The 17817-nt window shown below is 46.4% G+C and overlaps 1 protein-coding gene across 3 annotated transcripts in view; it reads right to left on the minus strand.

Annotated features, from left to right (window-relative positions):
• TPCN1 (two pore segment channel 1) overlaps positions 1–17817 on the minus strand; it is a 48037-nt gene continuing 30220 nt past the window's right edge. For all 3 annotated transcript variants that reach the window (XM_026859624.1, XM_026859626.1, XM_026859625.1), the window contains exons 11-27: positions 16984–17108; positions 15668–15716; positions 15402–15465; positions 14375–14419; positions 13237–13293; positions 13094–13147; positions 11535–11607; positions 11217–11324; positions 9915–9986; positions 8996–9085; positions 8125–8240; positions 7357–7403; positions 6745–6813; positions 6219–6303; positions 4805–4941; positions 3429–3509; positions 1–2191 (exon numbers count right to left, since the gene is read on the minus strand). In XM_026859624.1, coding sequence (XP_026715425.1) covers positions 2069–2191; positions 3429–3509; positions 4805–4941; positions 6219–6303; positions 6745–6813; positions 7357–7403; positions 8125–8240; positions 8996–9085; positions 9915–9986; positions 11217–11324; positions 11535–11607; positions 13094–13147; positions 13237–13293; positions 14375–14419; positions 15402–15465; positions 15668–15716; positions 16984–17108 — 1395 coding nt within the window. In that variant the 3' untranslated portion in view covers positions 1–2068. The remainder of the gene's footprint in view (positions 2192–3428; positions 3510–4804; positions 4942–6218; positions 6304–6744; positions 6814–7356; positions 7404–8124; positions 8241–8995; positions 9086–9914; positions 9987–11216; positions 11325–11534; positions 11608–13093; positions 13148–13236; positions 13294–14374; positions 14420–15401; positions 15466–15667; positions 15717–16983; positions 17109–17817) is intronic.

Below are 17817 nucleotides of genomic sequence, written 5' to 3' on the forward strand. Positions count from 1 at the left end.
CCCCCAACCTTCACAATGCTCATTCATCCTGCTCACAACTTAAAACAGAATAAACAACATCTTCTCCAGCCCCAGGACTAATCTGGATAAATCTCCCAGGCTGCGACTCCATGCAGAGCAACTGCAAGAGCAACAACTGCACTGCTCATTAATTTGTGGTCGAATTTATGGTTTGGAAAACAGCCCTTTAAGGTCCTTCACGGTTCAGCTCAGAAGTAGTTTCATACCTGCAGTACCCAGAAAGGAAACAAAGAGTTGCCCTGAGGCACCCAGGGAATTTGGCAAGGGATGAGAGCAGAGGATGGTGTGCATCTTGCCTGGAAAGCTGCTCACCCACTCTTTCCATCCCATAGCCCAAATGCTCCCACCATGCTATGCAGGAGAGATATTCAAAAGCAACTCTGTCTTGCCTGCTTTTGAAAGTCTCATCCACTCAGGAAATGCTCCTGAACTGCCCAGGTAGGAGCAGTCCTCTCCCACCATCCTTGTGCCATATGGTGAGGCCACCAAGGAAAAGACAGGTATGTGGGACAAAGGGAATGGGCACACAGATCTCCCCCTGCCTGATCTAGCTGGAGGAAGGAGAAGGCATCCCCAAGCAAGCTCTACTCTTAGTCTGAACCTGAGAAAAGATCAAACAGCAAGAGGTGAGGGGAACCTCCCAGCTGACAGATACTTCTAGCCCTCAGCACATTCTGTGCTGACAGGGCAAAAAGGAAACGTACAGAGACAGGTTCTCATCACGTTGAGGGCAGTGAAACACAAGCGATGATGCAACCTGTCATGATCCCAGAATAAATGTGGTCGAGCTGGGAAGGGATCCCTTTTCCCCTTCCCATCCCTCAGCTACCACATCCAGCAGCCTCCTTGCCAGCTGCAGAAAAGCAGACAGGTGAGAAGAATCATTATATTCCATGTTCATCCTGCATCCAAAATTCAGGGAAACAGTAAAGCTCTTCAGTGGATCTTCCAAAGATCCAACTCAGTCAGCATCTGACAGCCTGAGGAACACTTCTGCAAGGGCAAGAGCAAGGGAGGAGCAACACTGCTGTGCTGGGACTTGCTCACCTGCATAAACAAAGCAATGACCTGGCTGAGGCCTAACCAGCAGTACTGTTTGATGCCCATAAGCTCTGCTTAAATCAGAACCAGGCAGAAATAAGTCAGACTTGGAGCTGCAAAACCTTTCCTCCTAGTCATCTATTTGAGCTAAGGACCACCCAGAGATTTGCCATTTACAGAGCAGGTGGCCAAGTGGCAGAGGTCAACAGCCACCGTCACCCTGCAGAACACTCCCTCTCCCTGAATGGGGACAGGAGCTTTGGGGTTTCCAGAGGCAATCCCAATCCCAGGCAGAACTGACCAGCAGCGGTGCAGATACTTGATAGCTACAGCAGAGATAGAGTTTGTCTCCCCAAACTCCTGTCCCACCTATGGTCATAACACAATGAGATGTTGGCCCTCAGTTCTGTTGCCAGCTGCCACAGAACTGCTGGGGGACAGCTAAATTCAATAATGAGAGCTGGATCTACTACAGGGAGTGCATCTAGGTGTGCCAAAAAGGAGAGGAAAGGCAGACTGCTCTTCCAAAAGTGCTGAAATTTCACACCACCTCCCCTTTCTTTGCATAAGGAAGGTGAAGAAGAAAAAACTCACTCCCTGATCTTTTATTCCTAGGTTAATGGTACCCTTTAAGCAAAAGAGATCTTCAAAAAGGGTAAAAGTTTTAATATTAAGCAGGTGGCTTCAGCACATTCCCTGCTGTTAATGGATTACACGTTCCTTTCCTCAAGGTCTGTTAGTGGTAAGACAAACAGCAGGCTCGAGCCTGGGAAGCGGCTCAGCGGGAGAAGGTCTGTGTCCTGTCCGAGATGCTCACTCTGTGCGTAGCAGCCTTACACAGAGTCCCCCGGCCTCTGGTTTTTCAGCAATTCACTGCCTAGGGGAAGAGCTTTAAACCCTAAAGCCGAACAGTACACCGAACAGATCTATATACATCATCCCAATATATACGCTGTGAAGTAATACTCTAGGTTATTGCATAGAAGGTGGCTTGCGTTAGCTAGGCCTAAATGACAGTCTGGGAGCGTTGTCGGAGGCTCAGGGGCTTCAGAGAGCTGTTGGAAGCAGATGCAGGCTCTTGCAACGGTGTCTGAGATTCCTCTTTTCTTGAATGCTCCTCATACCATTCCTGCAACAGAAGATCGCTGAGATCAGGCTCTGCCCCACTCTGGCCTCGCAGCCCCCCAGCAGGACCCCGAAGGGCAGAGCCTCCGGCTGCTCTGCCATGTGAGGGCACATCCGCTCAGGCACAGAGAGGCTCTTTCCAAAGCCCTGGATATAGCCCAGCCTCCCAGAACAACCCGGTCAGCTGCAGCAAGGCTGTGACAGACACACCGAGACCTTGCCACCCACTGTATGAGCAAGAAGCACCAGCTATGGCTTGGCTCCAGTTGGCTGAACGGACAAATCTGGGCAAGGAAACATCCCTCTCAAAGGATGTCCCTCTCAAACATCCAGGACTCTAGTACTGATGTCCCCATCATGTTTGGGATTTGCAGAGTTGTCCCCAATCCTGGGCAGTGCCCAGGGTGTTACAGTATGTTACATAATCCAAGATCAAGCAGAACAGGCAGGGAGCTTCTCTGCAGATTTCCACCCAGCTCCATGGTAAATAACGTGTTTATTTTTGTTAGTGAGACTGAAGACTCAACCAAGCTAGCTGCCCAAGGGACAAAGGACAGATTCAAACGGCTGCAAGATTAATTCTTTCAGTAGTAATCATTACATTAGCCATGACCTTCAAACTGGAGGTGAATATCTGGCAGGCACTACACTGACCATGGCGCAAAGTCCCTGACCTCGAAGGGCACTAGCAGGAATGCCCTAAACAAGCCAGAGAATCATTTGTTAGCCTGTTATTCTGACAGAAAAGCAGCAGCATTGCTCACACCAAGCAGCACTCTGTCTGGGAGGGAAACTTGGTTTCTCTGTAAGACAGGCACACCCAAGCTCAAACACAATCACATTCCAGCGGTTTAACAAATTAGCGTTTGGCAGCCAAGCCCCGGGAACACACTGTATATGTGCTCCTGGCCCAAACACGTCCACCTCGGCGAGGGCAGGTGAGCTCAGCCAAGCTGGAGTGCTCAGGCACACCCCGAGAGCTGACCCTCACCGGCACAGCCTCGCACCGCCACCCACTGAAGAGGCTCTGATGTGCTCTGTGGTTTAAGAAAGACTCTGAGTGCAAGAACGGCTCCATCTAAAGCACACTTCATCTACTGCCTACGCTTCTCACAGGGCACGTGGCTGGCTGGGTCCTGGAGGAAGAAGGCCTCCAGTTTTCAAAAGGATGGTTTGTTATTGCAGGCAATGTTCTGCTCACCACAGAAACTTGCTGATATTTCCAACTCAGGCCCACGTACCTGTATCTCCTCCTCATACATCTTCATACTCAAATCACTCTTGGTCCTTGATCTGCGCCCCAGAAACAGTGTTGACATTTGCTAAAGAGTTGGGGAAAGGAAGAGGAAAAGCCAAAAAAGACATTCATCAGTCACTCAGCAGCTCACAGAACCAGTCCCTACAACTCCAGACATCCCTCATGCAGACACCCATCATCCACTGCTGACTCGGGCTATCCTGGGCTCCTTCTGTTGTCATGGGAAAAAGGCATTTCAGGGTGCACGTCACCCAACAGATGCAGGCATCTACTGCAGGCTGAGATGAGTCACACTGAGCAGATCCCCAAAGGCTACAGAGGGAGCTGTAGCTCAGATGGATGCATCTGTCAGCAGTGCTAAATTTAGTCAGAGGAATGTAACATCAGTGCCTGGAACATGGCTCAAACCCAAGCTTCCAAATAAGATCTTGTCTGAGAACAATTTCAGGTCCCACTTGTCTAGACCATATCATTTACTCCATGGACCTGGACTTCTTAAATTGTGTAAGAAGAGAGACAAAGTCTGAATTACTCTCTGACCACATGAGTTATATGAACAGGTTTGAGAAGCAAAAGAAACCTCAGGTCTGGCATCCTCATTCTGTACTCCACTGCAAGGCTGAGGACAGCATCCTCCTTTGGTTTGTCTTGAAAACTGCTTCTGATCAGTATCATCATCACTATTCTGAATTTTGTCTGTGTGAACAAGAGCTCAGCCTTTAACTAAAAAGCCAGCCAAAGCAAATAAAGGCCGCTTAAGAGATTGCACTTTGTAATGGTGATATAAGAATATAACGGCTATTATTACAACAAGCACTTAAGCTCTGCCCAGATGCACGAGACAACAGTTCTGAGACAAGAGCAGTTACCCAGGTCAGCTCTTTTTTCCAATTGTCCATCCTGTTTTAGAATGAAAATGTAAGCAGTGCCCCAGAGAAAGGAAGCCTGGTGTTTGGAATCGATACCATTGTATTGCTGCGTAATGTTTCAGGACTGTCCAAGCCTAAGTGTACGATGGCACAGAGAGAGAGGCAGGAGAATTACAAGACAATGGATTCCTTAAAGAAAAAGAAATACACTTTTTTTCCAGTCAGTAGTGGGCCAGGACAGCTCTAAGCCAAGTTTGCAGGCAACAGCGACAACCCTTTGTGAAGGCCATTCAGAGTGCAGGGGAAATTCAGCTGCTACTTTTCTAGAGCAGCAGATCTTTGTGCCGATGCTACAGAGCCCCTCCAGTAACTCAGCTCTCAGCACTATAAGACACGCGTAGCTTCTCTTAAGACAGCAAGAATGCATTTGTGGCCCTAGCACGCCTCCCTCCCCTGAAGCTGAGACCGTGCAGTGAGCATCTCCTCTTACCCCGTATTTGTCCATCTGCAGAACGATCTTCTGCAGCTGAGCGATTTCAGCGGCAGCTGAACTCCGCTTGTACAGCTCAATTATGCCAACCACCTCCTCCTTGGAGATCTCCTTCTCCAGCACAATGCCGTTGTCTTCTGGAGAAGCAAGAAAAAGAAAGAGAAAAAAAAAAAAGTCTCCAAGATGAACATTGCTTCATCAGCCACTATGATAATCCTGGAAGGCAAAACTTAACAGTGCACAGGACCAAGCCAGATGTCAGGCACAGTCTGTACCTACTTTTGTGACTAGGAAGTGTATGTCCTTGTCCCCCAGCAAGGCAGGAAAGAAGTTAACTAGCGTGCAGTGCCAGCAAGCAACTCAGCTTTTTAAAACATCAGGCTCCTCAGTATCTTAAAAAAAAGTCTTGTAGCTTTTTGCATGCCTGTAAATTAACTAGCAAAGCAAATAATCACACAGGAATTGCTGCCTTTTGACCTGCAACTGCCTAACACAGTTTGGGAGTTCAGTGCTAACAAATGTCTTTCACTGCACCCTTCAAACTGGGTGTAGGAGTGACCACAATGAAAAGTGTTTCTGTAACTAACAATGCCCGGCTCCTGCAGGCCTGTGCCACAGAAATTTGATCTTCTGGCACCTAAGAAAGATGAGGAGCTGATCAAAGCTGTTCCCATGTCTGGGGCCTTTGTCATGTTTCTTCAGGGAAGATTCTCTGGTATTAAATGTATAAATGCAGTAGCTATATCTCCTTCCTGCAGAAAAGTGTAAAGAATTATTAAGATTAGTCTGAATGGAGAATGAATAGAAAAGTCTGGGTGTAGAGCACCTGAAGGAATATCAGGAGAAGGGCTATGAGAAATTAATGTGTTTGTGGCAGCTAAATTAGCAGGTCACGAAGCTACATGCAGTTTCAGACACCCAGCTCAGATGACAAAGGACAGTGAGTAAAACTGGTGACTCACAGGGTGAGGGGATGGAGAGACTAGTCACTCTCAGTTGGCTTGTCCAAAACCAGGATGTAGTCACCAGTCTAAAAACAACTGGGACATGTGGAAAGAACTGGATAGGCAGCATCCATCGTCCATGTCATGACAAAGAGTGCTGGCAAACCACTTGGATCCAGCATTTTGGTGTCTGAACGCTGGACAAACCACTTGGAGACACGTTCTGCTGCCAGTGAGCATATTAGCAAGGAAGGGAAATTGGTTTTAAAGAAAAAACCAAAACAAAACACCTTCCCATCCTGTAAGGTCTCTAATTGAGCTTTGCTACATTGTTGCTGAAATGTTTCCTAGATTTTTCACTAGATGCACACAGCTTTCCTATCCTCAAATAATTTGGTTGAAGCAACTCAAGTAGTTGAAGAGCACGCGCACATACAACACTGCAGGTCAATCATTCCTCAAGTTCTGACCTTCTGAATCTTGGTTCTTCCGAGTGTAGTTCATGCGGAAGACGAAAGCATCCAGAATAAAAGCCACAATGATTGTCATCACCACCTGGGAGAGGACACGAACAGAAGAGATTAGGAGGCTGCTGCTGGGGGGTTATTCCAGCCCAGTTCAACCCCAAGCTGAGCATTTGGCCTGTGCTCCAACTCTGTGCTCCCCACCCAGCTCCTCCAGGGCAGAGGGGATTCGCGTGTCACACCTGTGACTAAACTGCTAACAGTCAACCACAACGGGGACAGAACAAAACTCTTGTGCTGCCCTAGTCCTTACCCCAGGCCCAGATTTGTGCAGCATTAGCTTTGTCAATGCCCATAAATTCAACTTCCTGCAACTGATGTGGGTGTACACCTGTTTCTGAAAGAAACATTTATGTAGAAGAGCAGAGTTGTTCTCATTCAGTGATGGAAACTCCCTCCGGAACACAGTAAAAGCTGTCTCCCTCCCCCTCATCCCTACTATCTGATGCATGAAGCACATCCAGAAACCTACCATGGTCACAATATAAAAGATCATGAAGTAGAGACGGCTCCAGTGAGTGGTTTGGGATGTCACCCCTTCCTAAAGAGGAGAGAGAAGTCAGCAGTGCACAAAAGAAGGGAGAGTCTGCTGTTAACTGCTTGCCAACAGACACAAAGCAGCATAAACATCTCTCTCTTATTTGTGGCTCGACAATTAGCCCCAGGGGCTGCCTTCACAACACTCAATGCCCCAACTGGTCCTTGCAGCTAATCTGCCCCTCAAGCTAAAAAGAGACGTTCCTATATGCAAACACACAGAACTTGTAAAGCTTGGGGCTGCAAGAGCCATTGCTGCTACCAGAACACAGCTTGGGCAGCAGGGTGACAAATTGGAATCCAGAGCAACATCATTTGTCCAGGCTGTGAAATCTGGCCTGAAGGCTAGTCAAGATTCACAAGAAAACATGCCAGAGGTCAAATGCCATCCAGCAACCAAGACCAAAAGGTATCTGGCAACAACATGTGGCAGTGTTGGGCCCATCTCCAATCACCAGGGGAAGAAAGCAGTGGTGGTGTGGAAGACTGAGCTCAATGGGCAGAGTCTGTGCCAGCTGTGCACACAAGGTAGATGAGCTTTACTTACCATGATGATGTACCAGTCATTGACGACTGTCAGCTCAAACAGCGTGACTGTATACAGTGGGAGAAAAAATACAGACAATTACTTCGTCCATCCTGACCTACTTTACAGTGATTTTTAGACAAAGTATTTGACAGGGAGGGCTGACACAAGACACCGAAGTTTCAATACAGCCAGCAAATCCAGAGACAGAATGCAGACCCTCATCACTGCAATTGCTTCAGACAAAGGGGGTTAAGACCCACAGAACCAGGAGCATGCCTTAATCTGTATTTCTTAAAAGAATCAGAAATAGACCTGACTCTTTCCAGCAGAGAGCATGGCGACCTCTGAAGTCTCCAGGAGATAAGCACCTCTGCTCACACATTAAGAAAAATCACACTGAGAGTAATCAACATTCAAATTATTCTTCATCAGTGGGTTTAAAGAAATGTATTAGCATCACTATTGGTTCTATAGAAGAGTAATGACTTAAAGCCCTCCTTAAACATCTCTGGAAGTCTGGTCTGATCACCAGTCAGAACAGATCAGCTGGCTTCACACTGGCTTTTAAGAGCCGTCTGCTTACCTTGCAAAGCAGTCATGGCACAATTAGTCAGCTGGATTCTCCAGACAAAGAGCCGGATGCTGAGTGTCTGAGGTGCATTAGTGGGACTGACTCTATGGGAGAGTCCCAGGTTTCTTACATGAGCATCAGGGTCCTGCCATCCAGCTCTGCAGGACACAGATGCACTAAGGAATAGTCTTTGCTACAGACAAAACTGCCCTTACCAAAGCTGTTCAAAATGTTGTCGAAGTTATTGAGATAGTAATAACCTTCTTCCACAACCGTCTTGTTGCCAACTGTATGATTCACCCAGCGGTAGGAATCTGCAACTGTGCTTGTGCTGGTTGGACAAACCGGGACAAAGAATGAGAACTGGAAAAGCAAGGAAAATCTCAAGGGTTGTAAATACCAGAACACTTAGAGGGTGGTGAGCAGGGTGGCAGTTTCTACCTCTTGGCCAACACTTGTCTTTTTCTCTGAAAGTCTCTCTCCTTCACAGCTCAGCACAAGCCCAGGGAGCACATGGAGTCTTTCTGAACAATTCAGCAAATATACCAGAGAAACTGTCTGAGTTAGACTTCTTGGCTCACACCCTTAAAGCTTGGCATTTCTAAGTGGTCTGCCACCATTTAAGATGAAAAGGGCACAGGACAGCTTAGCTTCCAAGACCAGGTGAATTTATCTTGGTACAAAACGGGACCTAAATATGTAACGTGTCTGGCCAAGCAACTCTGGCATCACCAAGAAAAAAATCTCAACTTCACTCTGTAGCAGATGTGACAAGAGTTTCCAGCCACGGCACCATGAAGAAGTCCTCCCAGTGCAGCTACCCAAGGCAAGTTACAGAGCTCATTAAAGCCAGCCAACCCTGCCATTGAAATCTCTCCCTTTCCAAATGCAATGCAAAAACCATTTCATCCAATCTCACCTAGAGAAGTGTCTCCTAGATTTTTGCAGCATGTTGCCTTGTTTGCAAAACCCCATTCAGACCCATTCTCTGGCTCCTTCTCCACAGGGAGATGGAGCTGCCAGGGCTTACAGCTGCTGGCTGTGCACCAAAACCACTGCAGAGGGGGATGGATTTGCAGTACTTACTTGCAGCAGTTTGGGTAGACCACACCAGCAAAGAACTCCATGCCAACAATGGCAAAGCAATAGTAGAAGATCAGCAGGGTTAAACCCAGGCTGGAGGCAAAAACAGAAAGAGTATTGTGCTACCGAAGAGTTGTTAAGGCAAGGAAACACAAAGTCACAGGCTGGTTGCTCTGCAATGAATTTCCAAGAGATGGGAAGCAGCACCGAAAACCCCAGACCACCCTCCCTGCCACTGTGGCTCTGCAGTTCTTTGCCTGCTCTCATTCTCTTGAAGTCCTTGGACAAGGAGCTTGCCACTCATTGAAGAAAGAAACTAAAGAGGAGCCTGGATCTCCTCCCAGTCTGTCTTTTTCTGGTAAACAAATGTCTCTGCAGTTTCTTTAATAAAGAACAACACACACTGTTTCTGCCCTCTCCACGTCCTTGGATGCAAGGACTGTGCCAAGAACAGGGTTCTCTAGCTCTGCTAGAAAATAAGGGAGTAAGGTCTGAGGATGCCCCACTCAAACACCAAGCTCCTTCTGCCCCACCATTTCACAGTAATGCTGTTGTGGCTGTACTAAGGACAGGGGAAAATCTGGGAACATTCATGCCAATGTTCCTTCCAAATGGGCACCTCTCTCACCAAAAGCTGGGATGGGGGATGAAAATTAATCAAGCATCGACTCTTAGTTATCTTCCTAACACAAAAGCAGGAGGCGGCCCAGCATGCTGGAGCGTTGTTTATCACATACTGCTCCAAGAAACTGGAAGTTTAACACCCCACTGCAGCACACTGAGGAATCAGTGACAATCTATTGACAGACCAGAGCATAAACATCTTTAGCAGGTTGGACAGGTCCCTATCCTGGCCCCAGCCCTAGACACTAAACTTTCACTCCCCTCTCCCCGCCAACACCCAAAGAGATTAAGTTAGTACCTGGCCATCCGGGGGAACAACTCAAACATAGTGTCCAGGACATTTCTGTAGCGTTTCTTCAACTTAAATAGCCTGAAAGGAGAAGCCAATGGTTACCTACATGCTGTAACTTCTCAGTGTTGTTGGAAATAGTTAAGGGTGTCACAGTTCTCTGTACCTCTCAGGTCAATGAAAAGTAAGGTTTCCTGACACTAAATTCACAGGGTCTGCTTTTGCTCAAGTGGTCTCCACTCACTTAACAATGTCCTGCTGTCCCATCTGAATGTTTATGACACATTCAACTAAGTGTTCACAGGATTAAGGAATCTCAAGGAAAAGTCTACGTCTTTTTACACAGCATGATGCATAAATAGCTATTAAAAAAAAATAAATCATAAGAACTTAAACTATGTCCTGTGTACAGGGTCAGGATTCATTACTCCTTTCCTCACACACTCGCTTTTCTGTGTTTCCCCCATGACCCAATAAAATTTGATGAAAATCCTACATTGTGCCTACTAATTTAAGATTTGGCAACTCTGTCAGCCTTTGCAGAGAAACACAGCTGCCAAACACAGGCTTTGGCAGGGGAGCAACAGAGAAAACATTTTTTTTTTTTCCCCCTTGAGTGTCATAAAGTGTTCTCTTTAAATCCTCACTGAAGAGCTAAATTACATTAGTTTGTTTTTAACAAAACAACATTTTGCCTAAATGCCTTCCCCCTACGTCTCTCAAAGCGATCTGCAAAGGCGAATGTACCTTCGAAACAGCCTCGAAATGAGAGGGTTAATCAGACCCATCTTATTGAGCTGCAGAGAGGTTACAGGCTTAAAGTCTTGCTTAAAGTGTGAGATGTAGTTAGAGCAGGGTTGTACTTCACCCTAGAAAGCAGCATCCTTTGAAAACTGTAATTTCTGGTAATTCAATGGAAATTATTAAACTGGCTCAGACTGTCTCACCCTGACAGAAGAGCTTTTCTCTGAACAGCATCAGACAATTTAAAGGAGGTGTAAGAACCCCACGAAGGCAGACACAGGATAATCTGCCCCTGGTAAATCCCTTGATCTCTATTAGAGATCAGCTTAAGCTCCAAAGCACGGGGTTTCATATCCCATCCCAAGTTTTTGTTATCGTTCATTTCGATAACTCTAGCTAATCTCATTACCCCACGCAATTCCTGTTTGCCATGGTCACGTACCTACAGAGCAATCCTTGCCCTCTCCTGGCAAGGAGCTTGGACCCCAACTGGATTGATGGAAAACAAGCCTGGCTGTTTTCTTCCCCACCTACTCTCTGTACCCACCCCCAGCTTTCCCATCTCACCTCAGCAGCTGGAGGGGTCGCAAAACCACAATGAAGTAGAATGGCTCCATGTTAAACGCCAGTGCCATGAGCCCCAAAAATGCAAACAGGGTGACTGAGAAGTCAAATCTGGAAAGAAAAAAAGAAAACAAAATAAGAGCAATGATTTGTCACCAGCGTTCCAGCAGAGGAGAGGTACTTGGTGCACAAGGCCAAGGGCAGAAGGATTTCAATAGCTTGCTGACAGCCTCGTCTACAGGCCTAAACACTCATCTCAGAAGTCAAGTGTAACCCAACAATCTTTGCCACCTTTCTCTCAAAACATCAGTGAGCACTTACAGATTCCAGCCTGAGGACAGGTACTCAACAGGCCCCAGGCCAGTGGTCTTCAGGAGCAGCTCCACACCGTAAACTGTAAAACAAGATGACAGTCACGGACAGAAATAAAGAGCATCACAAGGAGGGCTTATGCAAAGGCTTGTCCTCAAAGACGTGTCATGCTTTAAGTAGAGGACCTCTGAACACAGGTTTAACAGACCCCCACTCATTCTCCTTATTCTTGGTGAGATGCCAAGGAGACATCTTCCTTCCAAATCAACATATTTTTCCCATATTCATGGTGATTTCTCTACAGAACAGTCTACAAAATGCTTAGCTGGCTAACACGCTATGAATGTTGAGGCACAAACTCCTGTAGGAAAGGCCAGAAAGTGGCGTAGGGAATTCAGTCCTGCCTTTTTTATTTCCTTCTATCTCAGTGGAACATATCCACACCCCCTAGCCTAGCCTTGACTTGCACGGAGAGGTCCTTTCGAAGAAGAGCCATCTACTTTCACCCTCTGTTCTAGCAACACCTTTTGGGCCTGTAGGTTAAAGAACACCGTAATAACATGATGATGCCCTGTTTGTCATCCCAAAAATCTTTCTTTTCAGGTTCCAAGAGGAGCGGTAGGAGAAAAGTGAAGAGAAGAGCTGGATGACAACATCTTTGTGAAAAGAAGTGTTGCAGAGTGCCTCTGCCTTCAAACTTTCGTAACAAGTGTATTGAAGACTAGCAGCCAGGGAAGCACTAGAGCTATCCCAGCAGACAAATAAGATGTTAGCAACCTCTCCTAGATTTTCCAGAGAACTTCCTGATGCAGTTCAACACGCTATTTTGAGCCAGCGGAGCTATACTTTGCTCCTCCTCGAGCAAGAGACACTGGCAGGAGAAGTGAATTCACATCACTGAAGAGTTCTATGGCAGTGCAATGAACCAGCCCATGAAGATGCAATTGCTTGTACCTGGGCTGAAAAGGAAGACTAAGGTACGCATTCATGGAGGGGATGATGTTCAACTGGAAAACTCAGTTCATCAACTAGTTCATCTAGTCCTTTCAGTCTTCTCCTCAGCATGCCCCTGCACTCTGTACTCCAACACGACCGCCTTGCTTTGTGTGGCAGAGAGCCAGCTCACAGCTGCAATCAGATCAGAGCTGGTAATGCCTCCTGGAATAGTCAGTGCAGCACAGAGCAACATGAGCAACTCCACGCAGAGCCATCACAAGTCTGGAGGAGCTTATCACTTTGCACGCTGTGCCTAACAAACAACGTTATTCTGCTCTCAGGGCTGACTCCAACTTTAATGTAATACAGCAGCTTCTGCTGAGAGTTGCACCAGAGGTAAGAGGCCCCCCAGACTGCCGTGGCGCAGGGAGCTGTGTAACACTGCAGCAGTGTTCACGTGGGTCTGTGTGGATGCTGACAATCCCTGCCAGGCAGCACTGTTCTAGATGGAGTCTGTACACCTGTGGCTAAGTTTTAACTTCAAACTGAATTATCTCCCAGGAACAGAGCTGTCTATTCCCCTCCCAACTCCTTATGAAATGACACAGCTCTGTGGGGAGGCATCAGCTTACTTGTGAGGAAGACTATGTAGCTCCATGGGACATTTCTGGAGAAGAAATTCCCTCCTGCAAGACACAAGAAGAACTTTTTCTAGACTTCCTTTTTTTCAATCCCCCAGCCTCACAGTTAAGAAACAAGCTGTGATGTTTCCTACCTTGCAGCATGAAGGTTTCAACAAGAATCCAAATTCCATTCACAGCCACCACAGTATCTGGAAAATAAAGTAAAAAACCCATAGCAAAACCACTCCTGGACCAGAAAACATCCATTTCCTAGGCTAACAGAAAGAGTACAATATAGGACAAGTTGCAGGGTCATTGTTTCCAATTCAACAAACTGAACTTGTAATGTGGGAGAATCTTCTACCCTAACTTTTTCCAGGCCTTTAACAGATGCAGTACCTTTATCTTCAGAAGGCGGCAAAACTAAATCAAAACAATGGTCTGAATCATGCACAATCATTTTAGCTTATAATTAGTGTACATTCTGCCATGTTATTACCTGCATATTTCAGCCTCCTCCTAGTTCTAGAACAAGATCTCAAGAACCACTGGGTCCCTGACAGTGCAGGACAAAACCCTGTCAGCCTGGATCTATCGCTGCTCCCCAGCATTCAAACCCTGAGAACTGAAGCTGCAGGACTTCTCCCTTTCATTCAAATCTCCTCATTCCATCCCACCCCACCTGCTTTAGTTTAGCATCCCAATTTACAAAAACTTCTCCTTCAACATTCAAAAAACCCCCAAATTACAGAGCAGGGACAGACTGTTTACAACACTGCAAGTAGCACCACGAGCAAGCACTCTTTCTCCTTTAGAGAGAAGCACAGAATCCTTCTCACAGGCAGTACAGTTGCCAAGCAATCCCTCCAGCAACGAGGATGCTTGCACCTTCTCAAGTGCAAACAGAAGAAGGTGGTTGACTGGCAAGGCAGTTCCTTACCCAGCATCCTTCAGCTGCAAGATAAAAACCTCAAGGCCTGTGAAAGCTAACCACCAACCTACCTAAACACAACGAGCTGACTCATGCAGGATCTGACCCACAAGTGTGTTATGAAGTAGGAGCCTCTCTGGAAGACTCAACACAGTTTGAGCTCAGAGTCCAGGCTGCAGCAGTGGTCAGTACAAGCAAGCAGTTCCCTCCCCCTCTGCCAAAACTCTAAAATTTGTACATGAGCCATGATCAGACCAAAGACTGGGCCCCACCACGCTAAGTCCCCGTGAGGGTGGCAGACAGAGCACACCCGTGATCAAGGCTGCCTAGCAGAGAGACAGCTCGTTGCTTCTACTTACACATGGTGTACTGGAACATCCGAGACTTCACGAGGATGTTGATGCCTGTAAGAAGGAAAGTATGATAAAACAAATGTTTACACAGTCCTTCATCTCTCACACACAGATTCCTCTATCTTTTCCTTAGAGACATTTTTCATACCAAATCTCAGCACAGAAGCTAAATAGATTAGCAGATTAACTTTTAGTTCTTGGGACCAAGTTCAAATTTCCTCTAGAGTTTTAGTAGCAATAAACTCGCTATCCTTAACTGCCAAGATGCCTTTTTTCCTCTATGTGTTAGTTCTGTGGCATGGACAGAGGTAAATGCAGCTGTTGAAGCACTACTCGTGTTTGGAACAACACCTATGCTGTCAAGGAGGGTTGAGTGCATCAGCAGAGATATGTAGGACTCCTATGGCAGCTGTGTTTGGATCTAGATGGTGTTAACTGTTCCCACTAGCACACAACACTGAAAAAGAATTGCAGATAAGTTCTTATTTCTGAATGGCTATGTTTGCAAGACAGATTACACTGATTTCAGACCTCTTTCCCCTTCCTGAGCAGCCGCACTTGACCTGTACGAGTGCTACAACCACATCTTGGGACTAGGAAGCCTAACAGCTTTTGTGAAAACACACATCCCTCTCCACAGTCACTGCTGTGATTTGCCACCTGGGATATGGAGAAATTCTATAAACTCTACTAGATTCAGCAATCATAAATCCCCACCTAACCTCTGTGCTAAAAAAGGAATACAGCCCTCCATGACCTCAGGGTCTGCTTTGCTACAGAGCATCTGACAGATGTCTCTTATTTTAAGGAAATCAGGGCTTGGGTCAGAGCACAGAGAATATTTACATAAGAGAAATCTTCTTTGAAGACTCTGAATGCAAGGCTCCAAATACAGAGAGAGGTGGTTAGTAGGCCTTCCCTTGGCTGTCTACCAGGGACGGAAGAGAAGGTCCCTTCCGAGGGCCCTGTCTTTGCAAAGAAATGCTCTTCCTGTTAGCTGAACACATGCTGTCACGAAAACACAGTCTGTTACCTTTAAAAATAAGGAATGCTGTCCGTGGAAGGTCATCAAACCAGTGCTCACGATTTCGTTTTGCCTGGAAGCAGAACAGCCACAATCAGAAGTAGTCAATGCTACATCCACACAAAAAATGGGCAGTGATGGAGACCCACCTTATCCCCATTATCTGTTTCTTTTAGATTGCCTTTGTTTCTTACTCACCTTCTCTTCAATCACCGGCCTCCTTTGCTCTCCCTCCCACACACATTTCCCATCTTCTCCACCCAAAAAATACTCACCTTCCATTTTAAGCCAACAACTTCATAGAAATTGTAAAAATCCTTTAGACTGCAAAACAGAAAGAAGCATCTGATCAGAGCCTTGGAGTTGATTAGATCCTTAATTGTCCTTGTCAGGCATCATCATCAGAGAGTCCCTGGAAGTTATTAACTCCTTATTAGAACTGCAGCCACAGTTGGTATACTCAACACTGACCTCTTCCCAGTCTGGCCAAAGGTTACTGACTGACAACAGCCAGAGCAGGGTGCAAAGCCTTTCTTCTTTCTGTAACACTACAGCCCGCAAAGGAAATTCTGACTCTACTGAACTCCAGAATTCTACCACTGACAGGAAAGACCTCAAGCTTAGATAGCAAACTCCCAGGGAGAGACACTGTTCTACTCTTCTAGAAGAAGTCTTGGACTGTCTTAATTACTCGTACAGTCCTTTTCTAACATCTTTGCACATTTTCTTTTCAAAGTAACATCGAAATTTGAAAAAGGACATGAAAGCAAAGAAACTCATATAACGTAAGTGCCTGTCTAGGTGCTCAGGGTCAGGCCTATAACAGCTTTCAGGCATCTGAAAGAGAGGATGCTGAACTTCTCAGACTCTTACTGGTGTCATTACGTGCCTAAATTTAAAAACTCAGCCTTTCTCCCTATGCCATTTTCAATACTTCTCTGTGGCACTTGACTTTAAGGAGAAGCATCGGCACCAGTTTAATGGGAGACTCATTCTGAGTCTGTCTGTGGCCAGAACAAAGGAAAAGGAAGAGAAGGTCTCCTGCTCTAATTCCCTCCACTTCCATGCTGGCTGAAGTTAGCTGCACCCACCCACCAGAATGGCAATTCTCTGCCTCATAACACAGAGGATGACAGTCCTGAAAGCACCAGCAGAACCAGATTTTAATTAACAAAACCCTGGGGGACACAGCCAGCTGCTGGAAAAAACAAAAACTTGTTAAACTGCGAGGCCGCACTGTGTGAAGAAATGCTCCTTGCAGGCTCTAATGCTGTTCCTCAATTTCTCGCTCCTCTGTTCTGGCAGGGGAGGTGGGGAGCAGCGGCTGCCTGGTGACTGCCAGAAGAGCGCTGTATCCACAAGAGGGCAGGCAGGAACTCCATCACCTCCGCAGAAAAACCTCAACTCTCAGGGTACTTCCCCCCTCCAAGCTCCCTGCTTCCCAGACAAATCCTTTCCATCACATAAGTCTATTCCCACATCCCAGACAAATTTCCTTCCATAAAACCCAGCCATCCTCAATGAAGCACAGCCTAGCTTCAGAGAGTGATGCAACCTCCCTGCTCTGGGTGCAGCAGTAAGACCATCCTACCTGACTAAAGGAGTATTGCTTTGATTCAGTGCTTTGAAAGTGAGATATCGCTCTCTGGCACACATCCGAGGCTTGTAAAACCGCAACAGCCCTTCAAAGTGCTTGAAGGAAATTCCAGACGGCCTCTAGAAACAAGGGAATGTTGTCATAAGCAGCGACATCAGGCAGAAGCACGTAGAGGCTAGTATATTTAATTCTCACTCCGGATTTGTTTTAATCAGGATCTGACGTTATCATAAGATGCCATTACAACTAAGCCCCAAAAGTACCCTAAGCTACTACTGAGCTTATCCCAGAGATCAGAAAGCTCTCCTAGCAGTCAGTCCCTCCAGCAAATGCAGAGCTGTTCCCTGTTGCCCTATCATGTGAAAACTGTCCAACCAGACACCCCAAGGGACAGAGTTCAACCACTCTTCTTGGGAAATTAGTAGACAACCTAACATCCCATTACTGGCACTTTTTAAAGACTATCAGCTATTCCTCAGGAACTGTTCATATAATAAATGTGCCCTAAACATGAACTGATCTACTAGAAGTAGGTTATTTTTGGGCCCTATTTCTCTTGCTGCTTCACAAATTAAGCAAGAAATCAACCCTCTCCCCCAGTGCTCTGTCCCTGTAAAGAGTTGTTTGTGCATGAATGACTTCTGTTTCTGTACCATTTACTCATGTGGTTTCTAGCAACTGTACTGTACCTTCGCAAGTATAACCCACCCCTCCTCTAATTGAGAAGCAAGTCCTCAAGCAAGACCCACGCTGAATCAGAGAGGAATCAATGATTGCATGCTTTCCAGGATAAACTTCACTCATTTTAGCAAGACACTTCCATAACCT

Source organism: Athene cunicularia (assembly GCF_003259725.1).
Source record: "Athene cunicularia isolate RWA chromosome 15 unlocalized genomic scaffold, athCun1 chr15_part1, whole genome shotgun sequence".
Taxonomy (NCBI): domain Eukaryota; kingdom Metazoa; phylum Chordata; class Aves; order Strigiformes; family Strigidae; genus Athene; species Athene cunicularia.